Below are 25,878 nucleotides of genomic sequence, written 5' to 3'. Positions count from 1 at the left end.
AGTTATACCAGAAAACAAAGCAAATGTTTAATGATTAACAACACAATCATGTGAATATGTACCAGAATGTCATATATACAAAGAACAATGGTCATATTGTTAATGGGTCTGCATTCAAAGATGTTTAGATAAAAATGATTAGATAAAGATGACACATAGATAAAAGACAGACAGACATATAATCAGACCCACACATGAATACACTCGCAGGTCTCTTTAATAGGTTATTGGTTCAATTCCTCATTACCACAAGTATCTTACCAGTCAATTGCATGGCATGTGGGCACATAGATGTAGACAAGATGAACTGTTGAAGATCAAACCAAGTGTCAGAATGTGGAGGAAAAATGATTTAAGTCTCTATGAACCTGACATGTTTGTTGGTGTTGAACAGGCTGTTGCGAGTATTTCAGAAACTACTTTTCACAAGACACTTAACATTGAAGTAGATGAGCTACAGCAGCAGCAGAAGCAGAAGAACACACCGCTAGAAGATTGACAACAGGTTTTCCAGTCTGATGAGTCTTGTTTTCTGCATTTGGATGGTAGGCTCAGAATTTGGTAAAAGAGCATGAAAGCATGGATACATATTCTCTTGCATCAGTTGTTCGGCCTACCTTGATATTGTTGCTACACGTGTCGATTGCTTTATGAGAATTCAGTGTCCCAGCTTTCAGCAGAACAACACGGTTATTAAACTCAGATGATCTCAAACTGAGAAAAGCTTCTTGAACATGACACACAAACACTAAATCTCAATCAGAGCAATTTTTGCAACCTGAGTTGTACATGAATCATGGGTGTTGTGGAAATATAAATTTATATAATCTATATATAACTGAAAACTTGTTTTTAGGGTGTGACAGACCTTAAAATGTCTTGGTTTCTTGAGCCCTGACTGTCTCCAAAGTAATACAAATCATCAGTTTCACAGCACGGCTGTGTCTATTGTCTTCTCAAGCCGGTCAACTGGTCGGACGGTTTCTGTCTCCAGAACATCATTTGCACACTGTTTTAATGCTAAAATTTATTGTGAATGGGTACTTAAATGCTGATGAGATCGGGGCTGGAAAGGCAATTTACCCTGCCGACAACAACATTTCATTTGCATGCTTTGTTTAGGTTTGTCTCCACCCCTATAAATCACTGCCTGTAAAATGTATAAAAACTTAGTGCCTGCTGTACAGTAGAGTTTCTTTCGACAACGCCACAGCCACGCCGAGTTCTTCTTGTTAAAGGATTCTGCTTTGAAGACAACCGAAAGTTCTCCCTGTTTTTTGGGCTCGTCTTAGAATTTCACAACAGTTTAGTGCTGTGAGCCAGACTAGAGAAATTCACAACAATGTGCATTAGAAAAATCTGCAGCAACTGTGTGACACTATTATGTCAGTGTGGATCAAATTTTCTGAGGAATGATTCCTGCATTTGTTGAATCTATGTCACAACGATTTAAAGGAATAGTTTAACCAAAAATTACAATTCTGTCATCGTTTGCTAATCCTTGTTCCAAACCTGCTTGACTTAATTTCTTCTGTTGAACACAAAGGAAGATACACTGGAGAAAGTTGGAAACACCAGTGACATTCATAGCTGAACAAAAGCATCCGTCAAACAACATAAATTATTATGAAAACAATCTTCACTTCCTGATAAACCGTCAACTAATATCAAAAAGAAAAAATGGAATTTGCTGTAGTGAAAGTTCCAAAATGTGCATAAAAATAGGTGGAGGGAATCAGTCAATGACTGTTGCTTTCCATCATTCTCTAATATTCTCCAGACTTCCTTTCTATTCAACACAAGAAACTCAAACAGGTTTGGAAGATGTTTAGGATAAGTAATTGATGAAGGAAGAAAGGAACTGATCGAGCAAATGTTTTTTTCAAAAGCCCAGAATTTTTGGGGTTTGTTAAAGGTGCAGTAAGTTTGACAGGTATTGCATTCCTGGATCAAAACAAACGCAAGTGCAGGTTGCCAGATTGAGGACCAACAGAAGTGAGTCTGACGATCGAGCCTAAAGGCTGACTTAAATCGTGTTTTTTTTATAACAGCAACAGCACATGATTGAAGAAATATTTTTCATATTAACAGGAGTTTTTGTCCTAACCAACACCTCAAATTGACATATTAGAAATGGCTCACAGGTGAACAACAGAAAACTATGACAATGATCACCTCAGGTACACCTCATGTGCGTCATTCAGTGATAAATGCTAATAATGTGAGTTTAAATGCCACTTACTACTGAAAGCAGCAGTAGATAGTTCATCTCAGATCTTGAAAATAAATCATTTGAAAATGAACTTTAGAACTCTGAAATAATGCAAACCAACACATATCAGTGATTCAGCATGTACATTTAATAATGTTAAAAAGGTATAATATGTATTAATTAGATTATAAAGCTTACCATTTCGTGAGTGAGAGCATAATCTGTGCTTCTGAATGGCTGTATTTAAATTTCTGTCATGTTTCGTCTGGTGCAAACAGCCTAATTGCTTATCACTGCAAATCTCGTCACGAAGCCTGTTGTTAGGACACAGTGTTACAATGTAACCTGTAACCTAATGTTTACGCTTGTAATGTTTATATCATTTGCTAATAAATAACCTCATGTGGAACTCTGAATGTCTCATTTCAGAGTCTGCCACTGTCGCATTTCAGCCATGGATGCATACTTTGAGAGCCTTCATGAGTGAATGAATGAAATAGTTTTCCACCAAGGCAACCAGGGCTGCTGAAATATAATTGGCTAAAGTGGCATTGAGAGGGTTAAAAGAACCAAAACAAAGACAGACATTACGGCACATAACAGACATTTTCAAAACAGAATATCTGACTTCAGGGGTCCATTCGTCATACGTGGATTACTCAGTTAGCTGGATTTGGCAATTGACGATTTGACACGACCAAGGATCGTTTAGTTCTTCAAAACTCATCTGAGACTTGTTGTCATAGCAACAGTTCTGGTAGTTATATACACTTGGGAAAATAGTATATATATATATTATTATTTTTAACTATATATAAAAAGTTAAAAAAATATGTTAATAAAACTTATGCAATCTTCACTAAATAAAAGATATTTATTGACATGAACTTTTTAGATACAAACACATATGCACAATATTCGACTTTTTAAAAAAAGTATAATAATTTATGCAGTCATTCACGTGTTTTGGCCGCTAATATGATGGTGATTTGATGCTTTGCAAAAGTTGCAGACACTTTTACAGATGCTTTTTTGATGCAAAATTAATTTATACAGTTATTCCTTACGCCGATTAAAATAACTTGAGTAGGCCTAGGCTACTATAAAGAAAATCTCTAAATGTATAACTACATTGGTATGCATTGAAATACATGATGAATACTCTAGACACATGAAAGTGTAAAGCCTGCAGCTCACAACAAATGTGGAGCTATTGCGTATCATATTTAACAAACCATATTATGATATTTTTATGCTTTAGAAAAGTCCAAAACTTTCATACAGCACCTTAAAGTTTACAGAACATGAAGACAGAACTTCCATTTTTGAGTGAAATATCCCTTAAACACAACTCTGAAGGCAAAAGAGGGTCCAACCCGCTCCTAAGGTATACCAAATGTGGTACACAAGTTCCCTGAAGAAACTTTTTCACTATAAAGACATTTTTGGAAATTGTAAAAATTCCATTAATGTTAATGTTGATACCACTGATGGCAATTAAGAACAATTACTTTTAAGAGTGTATAAATACAACATAAGTTGGAAAGACAACAAGACATCAGTGTTAAGAACTAACATCATTTTGTCCTTTAAGACTATAACATTTTAACTTTAAGATTACTTTTTGTTAGTAATAAAAGGATAGATCCCTCGATTGGACTTATGCTGGCAATGTTTATGCAACTGTTCTCAGCAGTGGTGATAACTGTAAAGATAACTATATTGTCATTTCGAGGAAAACAGAATAGCCTACTTTAGACATTCCACCTGTAACTGCAACTCATTCATTTTCTTTTGGCTTAGTCCTTTATTAATCAAAGGTCGCCACAGCAAAATGAACCACTAACTTTTTCAGCATACGTTTTACACCACAACCCAGTACAGGGAAACACCCATACACCCTCACATTCACACATGCACTCACACTAGTCTGCTAAAGTTCTACTCATACACAGAGTTAGTTGACATTGTTGAAAGGTTACTTTTAGAACAATGTTAAAAATGTTAGTCAAAAAAGTAACATTGTTTAGTTTATTACAATTGATGTTTTGCTGTCTGTCACTTTAAATGATTGTATTATCTAAAGTGGGATTGGATTCTAAATAGCCGTCAGTGTTTTTAAAGTGGAATTTTCTGTCATTTTGTTGTGTGTGTGTGTGTATGTTGCTACCCTTTAAAATGTAGAATGATTTTCGAAAACACCTTTACTTTTACCTAATGGTTACAGTTTTCAACTTTGTTCTAAGTGGTTATTTAGAAACATTATAATTTGTAGTTATAATTACATACGAAAAACTCTACCAAAATTTTACCAACTATTTTATTATGCACAAATACAGTGCATCCAGAAAGTATTCATATAGCGCTTCATTTTTTCTACTTTTTTATGTTACAGCCTTATTCCAAAATAGATTCAATTCATTTATTTCCTCGATTCTACACACAATAAAACCATGAATATTTTTAATAAAACACACAATAAAACCACATTCAAAGCACAAACCAAGTATGAAGACAAAGGAATTGTCTGTAGACCTCCGAGAGAAGGTTACAGAAAAATTTCTGCTGCTCTGAAAGTTCCAATGAGCACAGTGGCCTCCATCATACGTAAGTGGAAGATACTGGGAACCACTAGGACTCTTCCTAGAGCTGGCCAGCCATCTAAGCTGAGTGATCGAGGGAGAAGGGCCTAAGTTAGGGAGGTGATGAAAAACCCGATGGTCACACTGTCTGAGCTCCAGCTTTCTTCTGTATAGAGAGGAGAACCTTATAGAAGGACAACCATCTGTGCAGCAATCCACCAATCAGGCCTGTATGGTAGAGTAGCCAGACGGAAGCCACTCCCCACCTGGAATTTGCCAAAAGGCATCTAAAGGACTCTCAGACCATAAAAAAACAAAATTCTCTGGTCTGATGAGATTAAAATTGAACTCTTTGGAGTGAATATCAGGCGTTACGTTTGGAGAAAACCAAAGACCACTTGTCACCAGGCTAATACCATCCCTACAGTGAAGCATGGTGGTGGCAGCATCATGCTGTGGGTACGTTTTTCAGCAGCAGGAACTGGAAGACTAATCGGGATGGAGGGAAAGATGAATGCCGCAATGTACAGAGACATCCTGAATGGAAACCTGCTTCAGAGAGCTCTTGACCTCAGACTGGGGCAACGGTTTATCTTTCAGCAGGACAATGACTCAAAGCGAGGTACTGCAAAAAGGAATGGGCAAAAATTCCCAAAGACAGGCGTGCCAAGCTTGTGGCATCATATACCAAAAGACTTGAGGCTGTAATTGCTGCCAAAGGTGCTGCCATGTACTTATGTACATGTGATTTTTCAGCTTTTTTATTTGTAATAAATTTGCAACAATTTCAAAAAATCATTCAAAAAAATCAACATTGTCATTATGGGGTATTGTGTGTAGAATTTTTAGGAAATGAATTAATTTAATTGGAATAAGGCTGTAACAAAAAAATGTGGAAAAAGTGAAGCGCTATGAATACTTTCCGGATGCACTGTAAATAGATAAAACTTGAGCCCTGTACTAGAACACTGTAAATAGGAACTTGAACACTGTAAATAGATAAAACTTGAACCACTCTTGATCTAGAGTATAAAAACTAATAAAAAAAAAGTGCTGACAAAAAGTGTAATGTGTAACTCAACAATATAATAACAGAGCAGTAAACTGGAGAAATGCCACAAAGGGCTGTTAGGGATGATGAAGCACTTTAACATCATTACATAATTCATAGACAAGCTTGCAGGGGAAATTTCATTGTTTCATTCTTTATTGATTATTATTAAAAATAATTGGGTACACATGCACTGAAAATCCCAAGAAGTGAAATACTTTACAGTGTTCTACCATTGTCCTTCACAAATGCCATACTGAGTGCGAAAGTAATACCTTCGTTGCTGTTCATTCCTTGCAGTTCAATAAAATAAAGACACACATTAAAAAACAAAAAACTTTGGATTGAAAACCTATAAATATTCCACAAAAATGTAGCCAATAACTCTATGAAAGACCTGCATACATGTGCTTGTGTGAAAATGCAGGAGCCCTTCAGACAGAACAGAAGGGTGGAATGATCTTATACAACTCACTTCAACACTATAGATGCTTGTTCCACCAGGGAATAAAAAAAAAAAAAGTATCTTTCAATTTCATTGAGTTCTCAATTCTCCTTAATTCTGAGCTCATAAGAAGTCAGAATTGCAAGATGTAAATGCAGAATTCTGAGGAAAAACAACTTAGGAAGTTTAAACCTCTGTTTTTAATTTTCCTTTAAATGCTGCAATTACATCTCAATTTACATTTTAGAATTTGAGCGTCCTCAGAACTGAAATGTTACATCTTGAAATTGCAAGTTTACAGGCTTGCAAATGTCTCTACTCATTAAAACTCTGAATTTAAGAACTGTTTAACAATAAACTCGCAATTCTGAAACAGAAAAAGTCAAAATTGCAAAGCAAACTCATAAATCTGAGGGCTTAAAAAGACAAAGTTGCGAGAAATTGACAAAGAATTCTGAGGAAAAAGCCCAAATTACATTAAAATAATCATAATTGTGAGACTTAAAATTATATTTTATATTTTTATATTTTATATTATATTATTTTTAACTTCCATCCTGCAATTTTGTTTCTATTTTATTACCTATAGGTTGGGACTTTTAATAGGGTCTCATAATTCAGATTTTATCTTTAGAATTCCCCTCAAATCTCAGGGGAAAAAGTGCAGGATCATAAAACAATGAAGTTAACTATATAATGACAATGAAAATATAATAATAAACTAAATTACTTTTGGAAAAGTCTCAAATTTGCACATCAATAGTTTCTCAGAAACCCAGAATTTTATATTCAGAATTGACTCAATATTTTTTTTTTTATTCCAATACTGAATCAAGCTTCCATGCAACAGAAACATCACCAGAGAGAAACATGTAACAAATCGGGATGCATCAATCTGAAGAGCTCACACAAATGAGAAACAAAGAATGTTCTTTATGAAGGTTTTCTGTTGAAGTACTTCCAATGATTTCCAGAAGAGGGTCAACCACTTACACACATGTGAAAAAAATACGTTCATATCACCAAGGTGAGAACGAAAATGATACAAGTGTTTTAAAAGAAATATTTGAAGATGTTTTTGAGAATCTGGAAAGTGCCGACAGTCATTTTGACAATCAAAGAAACCTAAATTTTGTGTTTAGGCTTTGCCTTTACAGTCCACTTAAGGTGTCTAAAGAAAAGGGAAAAAAATCATAGTAACGATAGCAAGGTTGCATGCCACTGTTATGAGCCCATTTAACCACAAAAAACACACATAAAACATACATACCACAAGCATTCCTTCAAATAATCCAACCAACCACTTCAACAACAACAAGAAAACAAAGACAGCAAGGCAGAAACTGAAATGTTTGAAAATAATAGCCCTCGACTGTTGACTAAGAAATAAGTACATTAAAAAAAACTACTTTCAAGTCATGCTAATGTAATATTTTAAGGGATACATTTTTAATAATGACACCCTTTGCGCCAAGTTTTTTTTTTTGACTGAACAGAGAAGCCAACAAACAAAAAGACATAAGACAAACCACCATGTCCACTCCATAGAAAGGCCAACTGTGAACCGTATGTATACTGTTTATTTTATATATAAACGACACCAACTTGATTATTTACATGACTTTTTTTCTCGTTGAAGTATTTGTTGATGCTCCACCCACATTCATCGTTGAATTTACACCAAGTATATTTAAAATAAAGTAATTCAACAGTCATTTGCACATACACACAAGTGTGAATCACTGTGTCTACAATTTATCGGTTTTAAAAACACTTTCAAATTAACTATTGGTCGGAAGCCGAGGAGATAAAATAATTGTAAAAAAAAAAAAGTTTAAAATTAAGTGAGATGGAGTGTATCCTTCGTATGATAAAGACGACAAAATAGTAAAAGTCCAGCAAAACGGTTTAAAAAAAAAAAATCTCATACTGCCAAGACTACTGGCAATAAGATCACGCTACTTATTTTATTTTTTATGCATGTGAACACATTTTCTGATATATACATGGAATCTGACACAAGTCTACAGCTGAGACGAATGATATTAAGCAAGACGAATGTGTAATGGACTTCATATATTACAAACACAGAACTTCAAATTCATAGGATCCTATTGCCAAGATCATTTGGACACCGGACGGGTCCTAAAGTCACTTTCCTTGTATTTCTTGCTGGTCAGTGAGTCTTTTCACAAGTCTTCACTTTATTCATTATCAGCACTTGCAAGGTCAGCAAATACACAATTTAGCAGTTTAACTTCTCGAATGAATGTAATTACAGGTGTACAGCGTTTTGATTCCAATGAAGGTTCCAGCCTGAGAAATGTATAAATTAGGTTTGTGACTGAAATTGTGCTGTTTGAAACATATAGTCACTAACCTAACAATAACTGAAATAATCAGATGCTCTATTTTTTAGACACAAATGTCGCTAAATTTATCAATTAATCAAGATGGAATATCTCAGGAAATTAAGTTTACATCCGTCCCACCTTTAAAAATGGATCAGATGAAGACATCAGATGGATCAGCTTTAGGAGTAATTTAAAGCCCTAATTTAAAATATTCTACTTAATAGAGTGCAATAGTTGGATTACAAAAGAATTAATTAACCCTAAAAAGATTTAGGTTGATAAAAAATAAAAGTGCTAAACCTTTGAAGACCTTTGATGTTGTGAGCTCAGAGGTTAATCGACTGTATACATCACAGGTCTCAAACTCGATTCTTGGAGGGCCGCAGCTCTGCAGTTTTGCTCCAACCCTACACTGAAAAAAAAGACTTTTTGCTACCTGCTCAAAATACTTAACAACTTAATTGTTTTTACAAATTTAATTGGACTAAACTTAAAACATTTAAGCAAACTTAATCGATTTGTGTTGAGACTACATAAAGGAATTAGAACTCAGTATTTTTTTACAGTGCAGTCTAATCTGTTAGATTAAAGAGTCAAATCTGTCATTTTAGACTGGCCAATGTCTGGTTTAGGCAGGCTAGTGATTTTATAGACTCACTTTAACCAGCTACTGCCCAGTTTACTCCATTTTCCAAAAAGGATAAACAGCAAACATTGCTGATCCTAATCAAGGTGTTCAAGACTACTATAGACTATTAAGCAGGTGTGAGTTGGAGGTGTTTGGAACTAAACTACGCAGAGCTGCGGCCATCCAGGTATTAGGTTTGAGACTATTGGTATACGTCAAACCAACTTATTTTTAAACAAACTATATTACCCATAATAATGTGCACAACATTCCATAAATCAGAGCAGGTCAAAAGATAGCTTTAACTCCGCCCACTTCCAAGCAGCATTGCAAGTTACACACAGTCAAACTCTTTACACTCTACAAATACTTATTTGCATATTTTGCAATAAAATAAAAGGTTGTTTCTACAGATACAATATGAATGGATTTATATTTACCTACTCAATTTAATTTATGTTATTTGTGCATTATGGGACTGTAGTTTTGTTTTGTTTTTTATCATTAAAGCTGCTAAGTACAGTCTTCTAACTTTGTATTTTAGTCAGACTTTCATATACTCTTCAAATAATTCAAAGTTTGTAACATTGCTGTGATTCATCCTCATAGCTGCTTTGTTAGGTTCATAACTTATGACACTTTAAGATCATTTAAAAAAAAAACAATGGGTTTTAATAGATTTAAAATGAATGTGAAAAACAGCAAATCTAAAATTCAGCAAGATCTAATGCACTCTATAGCAAAATATAGAAAAAAATGAATACTGAGAAATTTAACTGCCAAATCAGAAATTATGTAATCCCCTTACACACCAAGATCTGTAACAGGTACGCCAGATGAACATTCAAAGTAATGCAAAAACTAAATAAATCCTCTATGACCACTAAAAGTTGTAAAATGTAATGTTTCGGGTCAACAAACCCTTGTCATGCTGGTCTGAAGACTGAAATATTTCATATTGAAACTATTTAACCAAGATCAATTTATTTGACCAAAAACGGTGACACTAACCTTTTGCTACCTCGCAAGCACTGGTAAATCCTTCAAATAAACGGTAAATCTATTTCTTGAACTCTATCCAAACAGCTGCCGCTACACGTAATAGATATGCATGTAAATAAAACAAATGCTCAGTCCACAAAATTGCATATAACTATATCTGTTTTCCAATGTATTGAATTAAAACACGATTTCCAGAGAATTTCAGTCATTTTCCTAAAGAACAGCATTTATATCTTTAAAAAGAAAGATGGATTTGATTAATTAAATAAAGTCGTTTCTTCTCCCATCTTCTGTTTTCACAAATTAACCGAGAGCAAAATGATCAGCATTTCTTAAGTCAAAACATCATTCATGCAGTCTGGCTTTAGCCCATGCAAAATGATGGGAATGTAATCCCAATAGTGAGAGAGCAGCCCAAACGTGTAACTGTGAGGTGTGTGTGACGTGGCTCCCGTGTTTAATGTGGAAAACCATACGGTGTTGATGACGGAGCACATTGCAGAACAGTGCACTGAACAGCTGACTTTATAGGCTGCCGACGACATGCACCCTTAAATGCTATTGAATGGCAATCCTGCCCTCCAGCCTCCATTGAGGCAACATAGCTGAAAACACACACAGTCGATCACACATTCATTTTCACAGCTACCGTCTACCTACAGTTGTAAATTCAGTAGTTCTATCGAAAGTAAGGCATTCTTTTGACATCTACCAGTATTAGGAGTTGGTTCAGATTGTGCAAATGTTTAAAGCAACAGAAAACGAAACATACATGAATACTGTAAACATCTGAGGTGCGCTCCTATAAAGAACTCGAATGCAGTCCTATTTAACATTTGTTAATCCTATGTGGTGTCAGGTTCCTTCTGTCTCTTTGGCAGTAGTGGTTTCTTTAGGCCAATGAAAGCATTTACAATGCACTGGTGTGCAAACAAGTCTGGGTTTTTTCTTTTCTTTCCATTTGCTGGTAATACTAGGTTTTAACTTATACTCAGCTGAGCAAATCCCATGAGTTTAACGTCGTCTGGAATTTCAGAGCTGTCCACTCCTGATGCCTGAAGGGAAGATAAATATGATGCCAAATATAAAACACCTCAGTGATGAAAATTCTCAAAACATAGCTCCTAACTTGCAGATTTAGAAGAAAATCTTAAAAATAATGGGTGTGAGCGTGCTAAATTTAGGACTCTCATTTAGAATTTTTGCTGTAAAAGTATTCACAAAGTGCTAAAACTAGCTCTTAAATCAGTGAAACATTATAAATAGAGATAAGGACTTCTAAGTCACAAAGACCAAACCACAAACAATCCTAATATGGCTGCTTCTGTTGTTTTTATTTCTGCCTTTGAAAGAAAACATTTAAAAGCATTTGACCACAAAGCTTTTCATGATTCCGATATGGTTAGACATCTTGATTCTATTTATATTTATATATATAAAGATAAATTAAATTGTCAAAATATGTTTTTTTAAATGCCAATATTTCTTTTCAAAGGATTTAAAAATATTTTAAAGCATTAAGAAACATTTACTCAATCAATTAAAAAAAGAAAAGAAACATATTAACATTAATTCATACCACTGGAAGTAGTTTTTTTTTTAAGGTCTAAAACATCGAAAGCAGGGAACACAGTTTCTCTTAATTTTGTATGTTGGATCATTGTTTGTATTGTTCTCATGTGTTGTTGGATGAAATGTTAATGATGTCTATGCATTCCTGTTCTGCAAAACTGTCCTTACTCTTGCCTTAAAACGTCTATTGATTAGAAAAGTTAGTCTCAGCAGCTTTGTGACGTGATTTTAAGAGAAAACTCCTAGCTAAAATCATTTAAAACTATTAATGAGAACTTTCAGAGGTAAGACAAGATGTTTTGTGAAAACAATACCAGGTCACCAACTTTAACCAACAAACTTACCAGCTTAAAAGTGACATTTTTGTGGGTTTGTGGATCATCAACAATCTTCTGTAAATTGGCTGCAACTAAAGAAATGGATTAGAGTTAATAACACTTTTGTACTTTACTATGAAGCGGGAATTTCATTTTAAAGTCAAACTATAATATTATTAAACGTATATATGCACTGGTATCTAAGCTGGTAAATTTAATTAATCCAAACTTACCAATGACTAGATCTCTCCCATCCACCAGTCCAGCAGATACAAGCTCCTGAGACACTCCATCTGCTGTGTCTAGATGGACAGAGCATTACCAAAAAAAAACAATTTATGTCAAAAACAAAGTTTCAAAATTGTTCAATCTTTGTGAAATGAAGTCTTCTTAGGAAGAAGCACAGACAGTCAGACAGTACGTAAAATGCACAAACCTCTGCCTGGCATGAACTCAAATCTGATATCGTTCAGCTCTTTCTTTGTATTCCTGTTGAAAAACAAAATATAAAACTTGAGATATCAGCAGCGATCTTTTAATATAATTTATATTTCAACTTATGTTTTAGTTATTTTGTTATGATTTAGTAGTTTATATTGTTGTTTTTTTAATTTTCCATTATTATTATTATTATTTCCATTTTAGTAATTTTATTTCTTCAATATATCAGCAAGGAGCCATAGCAACACAACAGAATTTCCAATTTCGTTTTTTTAAAAATACGTTTTAAGATTTGTATTATATACTGCATTTAAACGAATGAGAAAAAACTTTACATATCAATAATAACCTGTCTTTTTTGGCGATAAACTGAAATATTTGTGTTGCCAAAATGAGCATCTTATCCATCTTAATATCGAATTACTGAAACAGATTTACTGAAATATCAAGTTTTTTCTTATCCATCTGAAATGTGCTGTAAATTTTACTGCAACCAATACAACTTTTATAAAATAACATTTCCCCATTTTTTTTCATAAATATCTGAACAGAATTAATTCTGATTAATTATTCACAATTCTGAATTGACAGCTAATTAAATTGTAATATAAAATCATGCATTCAAATTGAGCTTTTTAAAAAATATAACTCACACGAAGGCTGTTTATTGGATAAATTAGTTTTTCCGATCTAATCTCTTGAATGCATAGTTTATTGTTAAATATTCATAAATGTTGTTTGACAACATTGTAAACAATGACTCGGTAAAAAAAAAAAAAAAAAAAAAATCTGAAAAATCTTATATTTGTCCATGATTACATCAGTTAAGACGACGCTAGCACCCGTCAGCTTTAATTGTGGGGAAAACTGGATAATTTTGAGTTTGTGTCAGCTAATTTCATCTTTCGGGTTTAACATAATTTTTGGGGCAGGATCAAAAAATTTAAAAAAATAAAAAAAAAATTTAAAATCAGTGACGTTGCGCAAATCTGCTAGTGGAGTGATGACACGTCAGTTTCTCATTATTATCCATAGCGGAGTTTTCTATGAGAAGACCCTGCTTCTTAATTTTTCATGAGAGCACATGCAAACATTAAGGCAAGGCAGACCTGCCAAGCTGTGAGAACCAATGACTGGGTGAGACCACGTCCGGGCATGGCAAGCAATATATAGCTGTTCATGAAGAGTCTTATTCAGGGGGTTTGTTGCATGCGTTTCCCCGCGATGGTGTCAGGGCCGATACAGCAAATCTGTTGGTTTGCAGCAGGTACATTTGTCTGGAGAGCTGTACGAAAATTGGAGAATGGCGGACTTTGTCTTTTATCAGTGGAGTTCGTTACCATTCAGACACATCACCTTTATCCATGCTGCCTTGTTTGCCTATGTTTAAAAACCTCGAGATTACCTGCAGTGCTAATGGTTGTACTAGACAGGACAATAAACCTGCCGCACTGCAATCCACTGTGCCTGCATTCAATCCCAGAGATTCAGAAGGAGAGAACTCCTTATTTATAGTGTTTACATGGTTATCTTTATAATGATATAACAAATTGTAGTTATGTTTATATGAAATTAAGAATATCATATGTAGCAGGGCATTAAATTACTGTTTATTTCTTTGCATTTTACCTTTTAAACTATAAAATCATGCGTCTTCTCACAGCTTGCGTCTAATTTTGTGAGCCAACTGACAACAGTTGTTCGCTTCCCTTTTTTTTTTTTCCTCTGCTCTGCCGGCCATGTCCACTCCTCCCTTTGCTCACAGAGCTGCACGCCCATTAATAAGCATTTTTTGAAAACATTCTGAGGTAGACTTGAACTGAAAGAGAGACGTTTCATGGCCCTTTAATGACCAAAAATATCATCCATGATGGCAAGTGTTCAATTAAGCCATCACACATGCAAAACATGTATCTGCAAAGCACATTATAATAAATGCAGTTGAAGCCTAATCACTCTGACTGCATTACACTGCGGTGCCTATACAAAAAGTTCTATAATCTACCTTAATCTAAGGACCAGGCTAATGGGGATTTTGGCCGAGTCCTGCCCCGTCGTAGTTGGTCCACCAACAGCCTGTAGAAACACAAATTTGAAGACCTAAAAAGTCAATTTATGAACTAGTTGCAGTTGTTCAGTTATTCACTGATGACAGTGTTGCCCCACAAGAGACTGAAATGTAGATTCTGACCTGAGAGGCTGATATCGTGGCCGTGTCATCTGCAGCATGTGGCACTTCAGGCTGACCTACAGCTGCTGGTTGCAGGAAACCGGACGATTCAGCAGGAAAGATCTGCAAAGAAGCAGAAGTTCGATTCTCTTCCACCTATTTTTGTGGGGATTCAAAAAGTATGAAGTAGTGAACTCTCACCTCTGCATTCGGCACCGCCTCCTCCTTCACTCTTGGTGACTAGGAATAGATCATTCAAACAATAATTTCAAAAAAATGATTTATCCAATTCCATAAAACAAAATTTAGGCAACAAAACTTACATTTCCACCCAAAGACGCTAATTAAACGTAAACAAAAAAAACGCATAAATATAAATATCGCATAAAACATTAGCGAATAAATCACTGTTTCCACGCAATGAGTCAAAGAGAACAAAATCATCACTTCCTGATAAACTGGTGGCAAATTGATGATATGAAAAGCTTTTATTTCTTATGTAATGACTTGCACCTCAGAGGATGAAACGCAATGAACGTGTGATTGCTTTGGGAGGCATGAGACGCTCTTTGGGAGCACAACTGCTCAAGAAAATTCTGGTGGTAATAATACTGAAGCACTTTTCAGAGACATTTCAGATGTTTTACAATGTGGTTGGCCCACTAGTTTATCCATTATTGCCATTTTTGTCATCACATGATTTCAAAACAAAATCGCATGACTTCTTCAATTTAAGGCTGGCATATATTCAGTAAATTTTCCATCGTAATACACTTTTATCCAAGCATACACTTTTATCCAAACCGACTTAGACCCATGAACACACATCTGGAGAAGTGGGTTGCCCAGGGAGCAGTTGGGGGTTCGGTGCCTTGCTCCAGGGAATCACTTAAGCCATGCTACTAAGGTGGATATTTATTCAATCTTTCCACCCACAATCCCTGCTGGTGCTGGATCTCGAACCTGCAAACTTTGGATCCCAAGTCCAACTCTCTTACCATTTGGCCATGGCTGCTCAATCATAGTTTATGCAATTTTTTTCTTATTGTATAAAAAATTCATCCTCAGTGTTATTTTATGTGGTATATTTTCAAAATTGATGCACATCTTGGCGATTCCATTAAGCATTTTTAACGTGCTGTTCCAAAATGCGCATATAAATGGGTGGATGGAAACATAACAAGTGTAGAAGTTACGTTTTTACCCGTAAAGCGGCCACTGCTGCCTTTCCTTCCTCACTCTCCACATCCAGCTCATCATCACTCCATTCCCACTCTCCGTCCTCAGTCTTGTGGAGCCGACCACTGGAGCCCGGGACCCTCCGCACCTTTAAACACACACAAAAAAACCCCTAGCTTGAAGCACAACTACTGCAATTCCTCAGTCAAACATAATATCAAGTAAATCTGTCACACACCTTCCTTGATCTCTCTCCTATTGTAGGTGCCCTTTCCAGCAGTTTTTCTTTCAAGTAATCAGTGTTCTGTAAAGGATTTTTGAGAATTAAAATTTTTAATTCACAGCAAGCCAGTGGACAAATCGAATAATTGCATACTTATAAACAGACAATGCGTCATAAATCTAATCATTACAAACTATTTTGCATATTCAATACTTTGGAAATAAAATGCAAACCTTCTAAAGCCATTCTAAAAAAATAGATATGAGATTTAGGAGAGACAGCATCCTCTGTGGGCGGTAATGCATCACTGCAGTCCTGTACAGGACTCTGTTTACAGCCACTGAGCCCATAGGAAAGACAGTCTGCTGAGGCAGCACAGCGTTTGTTACAAAATGGCCTGTATCCCATGAGCAGGAAATGGCCTTTAGAAACTCTAATCCACAGTATTTGTTACAGTAAACTAAGCATACTGGACCAGGGATCTGGCAATGTTTAGGCGACAACAAATGCAGCCAAACTAAATAAAAATAGCCTCGCTGGAAGCAGCAATCAGTATGCAGCAATATGATCCTAGATATGGGAATATAATGTGTCACCACCAGCAATTCTCTGTCATTTTAAGACTTGAGGATACAGCGTCTCACCTTGGCTTTTGTGAAGAACTTGTGTTTCAAGAGTTCAGCAGCTGTAGGCCTGTTAAAAATTATTAATATTAATAAAGACAATATTTGACATTTTGGAGTAAAGATTCGACTCTAAACACAACTTCAGGAAATAAATGCAGTACCGTTTTTCTGGATCCTTCTGGAGGCACAAGGAGATCATCTTCCGGAAAGATTTCCCATACTTTTTAACCATCTCTTTGTCTGTAACTCCAGTCTCTAAACACGGAGGGTCGTTCTGCAGGGTTAACATGAGAACCTACACCAAAAAAAGGCAGAAAAGAAAGTAAGCAAATAAAATAAAACCAGAACTGTAGAAAAACTTTAGCCAAAACCTTCAGGTATTGTCAGAAACACCTTTGTTCTCAGCATTTATGCTTCTTACAGGACACAGAATAAAGCTTTTCTATTTTTTAAAGCCTAAAAATGAACATTGATTCAAAGATAATAAGAATCCCACACCACATAACTTCAAATGTTACCACCATTTTCTTTCATTTTTATATAAATATATTAACTTAAAATATATTCAAAACATTAAAAGAGAGAATTACAGGCTTATTTAGCTATGATAATTATATTGAATTATTTAACAAAATATAAAAATAAAATATATAATAAATTTTTGCGCTTATCCATTTAATTTGATGTATAAAATACATCACATTTTAGTAAATATGAAATACATTCAATTTCAGCTCATATTCAAGTTTTCTAGTATGCAATGTGGACAATAATTTTCATTGAACAAACAAGGAATATTTAAAATACCAAAAATGTAAAATAGAGTAAACATGATTTTTACACCGTTAAAAATAATGACCTATTTAACTGTTTCTAAACTAAACTCATTAGGTTTATGCTGAATTAAACAGGTAATTTGATAGTTTGATGCATAAAAATTATGATGGTGACAGACCTAATTAGCATAATTAGTTTCAATTAAGCCAATTATATCTTATACATTTCATTTATATAAATTAATACCTTTTACGGGTTTCTACAGGTTTCATCAAGTCAAATTTAAGATTTTTAGACCTTTTAAAACCATTATGAATTAAATTTCAGCCATAAACGAGGCTAATAGCCAAGGATTTTTTCTAATGGCCTAGTTAAAACATCCAAAATATATATTAAACCATATTGATAATAGGCATGTGACGATAACCGTTTTCCGCAGGAAAAGTCAAGGTTTTAAAACCGCCAAAACTATGTTATACTGTTCCTGCGATATATGTAAGCTTTTTTTATTATTTCCGTGTTTTTTTACAACTACTTTGTTTTTTAGGGCAAAAGTATATCCAGCTGAAAAGGACCATCGACATCAAAAAGCTACTGTTCCAAAAATATTATTTAAATATTATTTAGATAATATTAAAAAATAATATTTTAGAGCAGTAATTACAATACCGTGAAACCACAATATTTTTTTTATCCAAGGTTATCATACCGTCAGAATCTTATACCAGCCCATGCCTAACTGGAGATATATAAACAGTAAATAAATAAACTTTTGGTAAAACTTTTATTGAAATAGAACGTTAGTGATTGGATGGATGTTGATCGTTTGGGAAGCTTTACATGAACATATGACGATTAAGACGCTTTTAAAACAATTTAAGACCTACAACACAGTCTTTCAGTGATTTTAAGTCTAAGGCCTAAATTTTTGCTTTTTTAAATTTAAGACATTTTAAGACTTTAAGACTCCGCAGATACCCTGTTTTACCAATTTAACTGATCTCCAACCTTGTTTTAGGCATATATCCAAAAACCGATTGACTGTGACAAAAGAATCATTTCATGTTTACTCAATTGACTCAACTGGTTGACTGACTTTCTGTTAATTGAACACAAACGCTCACCTTCATCGGAGGATATTTGTGATATGGAGCAGCTCCGGTTGCCAGCTCAATCGCCGTAATCCCAAAGCTCCATAAATCAGCTTTGAAATCATAACCCCTAACCTGCGAGTGAACAAACATATTATAGCATCACATAACAAAAGGGGTTTTGTTTTTACGAAATTTATGCTGCAACAGACAAAGAAACGAGTAGGACAACACGAACCTGCTCCATGACCTCAGGAGCCATCCAGCATGGAGTTCCAACAAATGTCTTCCTCACTTTGTTTCTAGTCATGTCTCCACCAGTTGCTAAAAAGGCACTAACACCGAAGTCTTCAGGAAGAAAAAAGGACAAATTTAGCAAACTCCTGACTCATGGTCACTAAACATTAGATACAATAGATTTCTAAAAGAGTAACGTTTCAGCATTGATATCGTAGGAACTGCAATGTAAAGTATGGCTTATGGTCAACTAGAAGCTTGTAGATTAATGGCAAAGTTTACCTATTGTGAATTTAAAGATTATTTATTGCATTTGCATTTAACCACACTGAACTAAACTCAACATCAACTTGGAACAACTGGACTGACTGAGTTTCAATTTACTAGAACCTCTTTGTTAAGCTGCTTTGACACAATCTACATTGTAAAAGTGCTATAGAAATAAACAAACTGAATTGGTTTAGTTTTTTCTGTTAAAAGCATCAAATGAGTTTAAAGCATTCAGGCACAAGAAACAATAACATTTGTTGCTTTAACGAAGACTGATTAAATTAAACTTTTATAGTGAAGACTGCCAAGTGTCATTTCAAATCAGATTTTTGAATATCTGTGTCCAACTGGCATTAAGAATTACCAGAGAAATATGAGACATTCTTCTCTCTCATTTGTGTTTTTTTTCTACCAACTAAAAACCTAGTTAAACGTTCATTAATAATTTATGCTGATGCGCTACACTATAAATTCACCCCAAACATTCTGAAATAGTGAAATCTTCAGAAAAAGAGTTATTCAATCCATCTGGTGAAATTTATTTCATATCGCAATGTATATCACTGAAAAATATTGGAATGCGCATTTTTTTTAGTATCGTGGAGTCCTACACAATAGTTTTCATTTATTTTTTTGCATATGTTTTCAGATGAAAAGACTTTGCTGATGTTTCAGTGTTTATGTATTTTTACAAAAAGAATATTAAAGAGAAAAGGTGTGGAAGAGGTTTGGCAAATGTTGAATCGTTAAATAAGATAAAGGGCGTTATTAAGAACCAAAAGCAATGAAAGAAAATAACACAAACAACAAAAGAAGGTATAATTTGCTCGATTGATTTTATGATGCTAAATAGATGTTACTATTTCTTTCTTTTTTTACTTCCATTGCATTTGTTTTGTATGTTATTTGCATCTTTCCTTTCATAATCAATAACAAATTAAAAATAAAGAATAATACTGCTTATTTAATAGATTTTTTTTACTGAAAGTGATTGTAGTCGTTGACTTGCATTTCATAAAACATTAAATAAAGGGTTTCAAACTAAAATTAAAAATGTACAAATTGCCACCTTCATCTTGAAAAAATGTAATGTGAGCAAACTAAAGGCCGGCTCACACGGTGCGATTTTTTTTTTTTTTTATATAATCCTGAATGATTGTAGTATGTCAGACTGCACGAACATGGCTCCCATGTCACACTAAGATCTCAGCCATCATAACGTCAGACAATGTCAGAAAAAAAAACTCCATCCTCCATCACTATCGCACGTTCTAAAATGATTCCTCGCAGCAAACATAAACAATCTGTAGCGGCAATTTTGCACACAGCATGTCTCAATAATAAAACCAGGAAGAAAAAAACTGTTTTGACATTTCCCCGCGGTCAATTGAATTGTCGCATGGGTTGCTTCATCAAATTCGGAGCCCCTATTGGTTCTTGGATTGACGCTCATCGCAGCTGTAGTCACACTGCAGGAAAGTGTTTGAAATCTTCTGACACTGCCAGAACTGCAGCTGTCTGTGAACATGTCAAACCAATGATCAAAGACCACAGATTTTAGCTTAGGATTTCAGGAATCTTTTAGGATTTCTCAAATTTGTCTCAAATGACAAAACGTGGTTGAAATCTCAGTGTGTGCAGGGCTTAACAGAAATTATTTAGGACTTATTTTAATAGTATTATTAAAAATTTAAGTGTAAAAACTGACTTACACTAACGCAACTTATGAATTTCTTTCTCCTCCTAACAATGAAATTTTACCCTAATTATTTTCTGAAAATAAGTACACTCAAAGAAGAACATTTAGCACTTCTTAAAAAAAATAAATAAATAAATTCACTAGATCTAATCCCTACCATTAAGCCACGCAGTTGTCAATAACATGGCCTGAAAAAAAATGCATTGACAGTGAAACTCTACCTGCAATCTGAACAGAGCCGTCCTCTCCTAAAAGAATATTTCCAGCCTTCACATCCCTACACAGAGACAAGGACAAATGAGTGTAATGCTCAATGACTCAACAGAAAATAAAACACACAAACTTATAAATTCAGCTACCTGTGAATCTGACCATTTTTGTGCAGATATTCAAGACCTTCTAGCACCTCTTTTAGTATAGTGGCAATGCTGGGCTCGTCCATCACACCCGATTTGTGCTCCCCTTTGGAAATGATGTACTTAATAAAATCAAGCACTGAGCCTGAAAACAGACATAAGCGGAAAGATAATGCATTATGCAGTAGTTTACTTTAAAAAAAAAAAAAAAAAAAGACATTGGTTGCTATTATTTATTCAGCACATGCATTTAGGCAAACTGACCGCCACTGAGCAACTTCATGACCAGCCAAAGCTCATCCTTGACCACAAAGGAGGTGTAATAAGACACTATATTTGGGTGATGGCACTGGCTCATTGCCTGGATCTCTTTCTAAAAATAAACAAGACAGAAAAAATAATTAAATTGAGGAAAGATGATGTTAGGAAGCACAAAGCAGGAAACGTTTAAAACTAAACGCTGGATTATGAAAGCCAATAATGGGAAGTAATTGCATAACGACAAACAAAAGATCCCATTCAGATCACCCCTGACTGCACTACCGCAACCTTCTAGGGGTCAAATTACTTCAAGATGTGGCCATAAATGAGTTTTATCTTACAGATTACAAAGGGGGTAAAAAGAGCACAGGTATTTGCTGAATAGATATACTTAAAGAGACCGTTCATACAAACATTGGTGATTTCACAGACCAAATGATGCATAGAACAAAATTTTTTTTTTTTTGCAGTGAACACAAAAGTTGATAGCTGAAGCTCAAAAAGCTCCTACTTTCAGCAGTGGCAACAATATTTCATATATGTGTGTGTATATGTATATATATCTGTGTGTATATATATATATATAAAATCAGAAATAAAAGCCAGTAAACAAGAGAGACTAACGTGGAGAGACTAAGAATGGACATGATCTCATGTAAACACTCCAATATGATTTTAATAGGAATGACAAAATAAGTGCACATGTGAACATAAGTGTAATTAGACAAGCATTTAATGTAATGTGTGTATTTATATAGCGCTTTCATCATGCTTGGCCATACACCCAAACCGCTTTACAATCATGACGGGGGTCTCTCTACAACACCACCAGTGTGCAGCATCCACTTGGATTATGCGACGGCAGCCACAGGACAACGGCACCAGAGCGCTCACCACACACCAGCTATAGGTGGAGTGGACAGACAGTGATAGAGCCGATTTGGTGGATGAGGATGATTGGGAGGCTGATGGAGGGAATTTGGCTAGGACACCGGGTTTACAACCCTACTCTTTACGAGAAGTGCCATGAGATTTATAATGACCACAGAGAGTCAGGACCTTAGGTTAACGTTTCATTCGAAAGACAGCGCCCACTGACAGTATAGTGTCCGCTTCACTATACTGGGGCATTAAGACTCACACAGACCACAGGTTGAGCACTCCCTGCTGGCCTCACTAACACCACTTCCAACAGCAACCTAGTTTTCCCATGTGGTCTCCCTTCCAGGTACTGACCAGGCTCAGCCCTGCCTAGCTTCAGTGAGTAACCGGTCTTTGGCTGCAGGGTGATATGGCTGTGGCATATAACCACCTATGCATTTACATACAATTACATGAAAATCTTGCAGTTGAACCAGTGCAACCTCTAAAAACCATTTGTCTCACAAACAAGAAAAATGTTTACAAAATGATTGCAGATTGTAGTCTGGAGTCATGCTATTAGTCAATGGTTACCGGTTACCAGCATTTTTCAAAATATCTTATTTTGTGCTAAAGATTTTTAAAACCTCAAAGCTTTGGAATTCGAATAAATGCTGAGTAGTTTTTCCACTTCTAGGAGAACTAGCCCTTTTACTACAAGCATATAACAAAATAAACTGATGTTAACTAATCCTGCATTATTCAAACACAGATTTTGCTGTATAGAAGGAACTGCAGTTAGCTAATGTTGTCTCATAGGACAGTTTAATCACAAACCCGAAAAGTCTTTCCTTGAGTCTGTGCCAGTTTAATCCTCTGCTGATTGACAGACATGTGGCCGCCTTGCACATGACCAGAGTTACATCATGACCCTGCCGTTTGACTAAAAGATCATTAACTGAGGTGAACTGGACAGACCCAGAATCAGAGATGCATTGCTTAACTTCATTTCTGAAACTGAAATGTTGTCAGACAGTCTGTAGTGCTTACAGACAACTTAAATCGCTGTGGTTGCTTTGTTAAGTTCACCTCAACCTCTGCAGTTTTCACGAATGCCTGCAGAATGTGATCAATTACTGAAATACCAAGGGATTCAACCGATCTGTTTTTGTCAAAAAAACATTTACGTAATGTATAGTACACATTCTGGGGAGTCAGAAAAATGTTAATTAGTAAATAAGTATGACAACATTTGCTTCAAATTTAAGCTAAAAATATTGCCATTTACAACTTTTTTTCTAAAAAAAAAAATAAATAAATAAAGAGCAAAAGCATTCCATGTATTCAGACACATTTACTCAAATTAAAAAAATAATAATAATAATACATACATACATATATATATATATACATATATATATATATATATATATATATATATATATATATATATATATATATATATATATATATATATATATATCATAAAAGTATATTTCAGGAAACTTTGGACAGGCGAAATAACCCTGATTTTCAATCACAAAAAAATTTAAACAAGTTTTCCAGACCAATTGTCATGTCAATAAAACAAATCTAAACATTTTACCTCAAAGGTAATAGCTGTGCCATTTTACAATGCTTTATTTTAAGATTTATGGCAAAACAATATACACAGCAGTATCCTCCTCTCATTTACATCATCCTTTGTAAGAAGAGTTTCTAAAGAGAGCCAGACAACTAAATTAATCTGCATGAATACCCTGTTCAATCAAGCCAGTCTCCATCCAAATTAAATACCTTCAGTTGGTGTATCTTATGTTATACACAGTTAGAAGACATTACCAGGAGCTCATCCATGCTGGTCTGGCATTTCTCAAGATTGATGCGTTTAATGGCCACCTTCTCCTTCCTGGGTTTGCAATAAGCTGCCTGTACCACCGCTGTAGCTCCGCTCCCTAGAAATATAAGGAAGCATAAAAATATATAAGTTTTAAATAAAATAAAAAAAGTAGATGTGTGCATGTATGACTATAACATATGGCATTTGCAGAGGATCATGTGCCCATCATGCAGTTAGTGTTATGCATCACTGAGAGATATTTACATTTTCCTAACAGTACAATGAAGAGAATGTTTTATTTTAAGTTTTAGTTACAGTTTCAATAACATTGCTAAGGTCTAAGGCATTTATATTTTGATTTACATTTATGTTTAGTTTTTTTTTTTTTTTTTTGAAGCAAGCATTATAGTAATTATGATAAACTAAATGAAAAATAAGATGCATCTCTGAGGCAACTAGTCCCCAAAAACTAAGCTGTAAGAACCATGATGCCTATATGAAAGCTATTTAATGCCATGTTTATTAAGATGTGAACATAATTGTAATCTGAATGGCTGATTTACAAACTGACTTATAGCTCTATTTATATTTAGTCTAGGATATTCTGGTCAAATTAAACACTTATTTGTGTTTTTCTTTCCTTTAACCCAGTGACACCTTCCTTTGACAAAGGGAGCTGAAAGACCAAACACAAATATTCCTGGACAAAACAAACAGCTCTGGTTATGTCAAGTTATAGACAGGAGTTCTAATTTTACATCAAACTTTCATCCAAATAACAGCCTGTTTAGCGTTAAATTAACAGTATATGAAGCAGCATCGTCTTTTTATTAGCAGTATCGTACGTGTCAGCAGACTGAAATCGCCAAATTGAGCAGTAAATCAGCCATTGGCCGCAAGAATTACACTCTGCTGGCATGTCGGGAGGCTAGTTAGCATGGCTAACACATCTGAACATCTACCAGGCGCAATGACTCAATCACTGATGGAGATCTGAACGAACACAGATCATCAGGGCTACACCGATACAAACACAGCCGCCTTACTCTCTGTTTTCTGTCATACATTTGATCGAGATGCTGATGTGTGGTGGATTAGCTCACCGATCACCTCCTGTAGCTCATAGTCATCCTTGTCGATGGACCAAGGTTGAGAGCTCGGGTCCTCGGACATGACTGCGGTCAGATAACGACAGCCGGACGCCCCACTGCACGCTTACACGGCGGCGAGCGCTGGAAAACGACCGATCGGTATTTATACTCGATGTAGTTGTGATGATCTCACCGACCGCTCTCAGTCTCAACAGCCAAACTTTGCCAACAGGGATGGTGACCCCGCCTTGGGCGGAAAACGTTCTTCCTCGTGTCAAAAAATCATGGAGGCGACCAAAATTATGCCACGTTACGCCACCTACCGGTTATAACGCAGAGTTACAGTCGAGAACTGAGGAGAAATGATTCCTCCTCAGTAACTGTCTACACAAGAGAAAATGTGCCCCAAAAAGTTAACTACCGTTAGTCAAGTTAGTGTAATTAGACAAGTCATTGTATAACAATGACAACTGAAAAGTGTAAAGCTCTGTAAAGACAACTGAAAAAATATTGCTTGATGGGGCTAATAATATTAACCTTAAAGTGTTTTTTCAAACTGCTTTTATTCATTCATTCATTTTCTTTTCGGCTTA

General features: G+C 35.1%; 1 protein-coding gene across 1 annotated transcript; it reads right to left on the bottom strand.

The window, feature by feature from the left end:
* Positions 1-5,980: 5,980 nt before the first annotated feature.
* On the bottom strand, positions 5,981-25,542 carry oxsr1a (oxidative stress responsive kinase 1a). Its single transcript, XM_056475311.1, has 18 exons — positions 25,298-25,542; positions 24,197-24,309; positions 21,497-21,605; positions 21,236-21,377; positions 21,098-21,153; positions 18,909-19,018; positions 18,704-18,805; positions 16,964-17,097; positions 16,821-16,869; positions 16,192-16,257; positions 15,979-16,101; positions 14,976-15,014; positions 14,796-14,897; positions 14,610-14,680; positions 12,600-12,652; positions 12,397-12,465; positions 12,191-12,255; positions 5,981-11,329 (listed from the first exon to the last, which is right to left on the bottom strand). The coding sequence occupies exons 1-18, from the start codon at positions 25,365-25,367 to the stop codon at positions 11,255-11,257; spliced, it is 1,548 nt and encodes a 515-aa protein (XP_056331286.1). The 5' UTR covers positions 25,368-25,542; the 3' UTR covers positions 5,981-11,254.
* Positions 25,543-25,878: the final 336 nt, after the last annotated feature.

The sequence above is a fragment of the Danio aesculapii genome, chromosome 2 (assembly GCF_903798145.1).
Source record: "Danio aesculapii chromosome 2, fDanAes4.1, whole genome shotgun sequence".
In the NCBI taxonomy this organism is placed as follows: domain Eukaryota; kingdom Metazoa; phylum Chordata; class Actinopteri; order Cypriniformes; family Danionidae; genus Danio; species Danio aesculapii.
The sequence above is the reverse complement of the archived record's forward strand: the minus strand, read 5'-3'. Positions and strand labels throughout refer to the sequence as shown.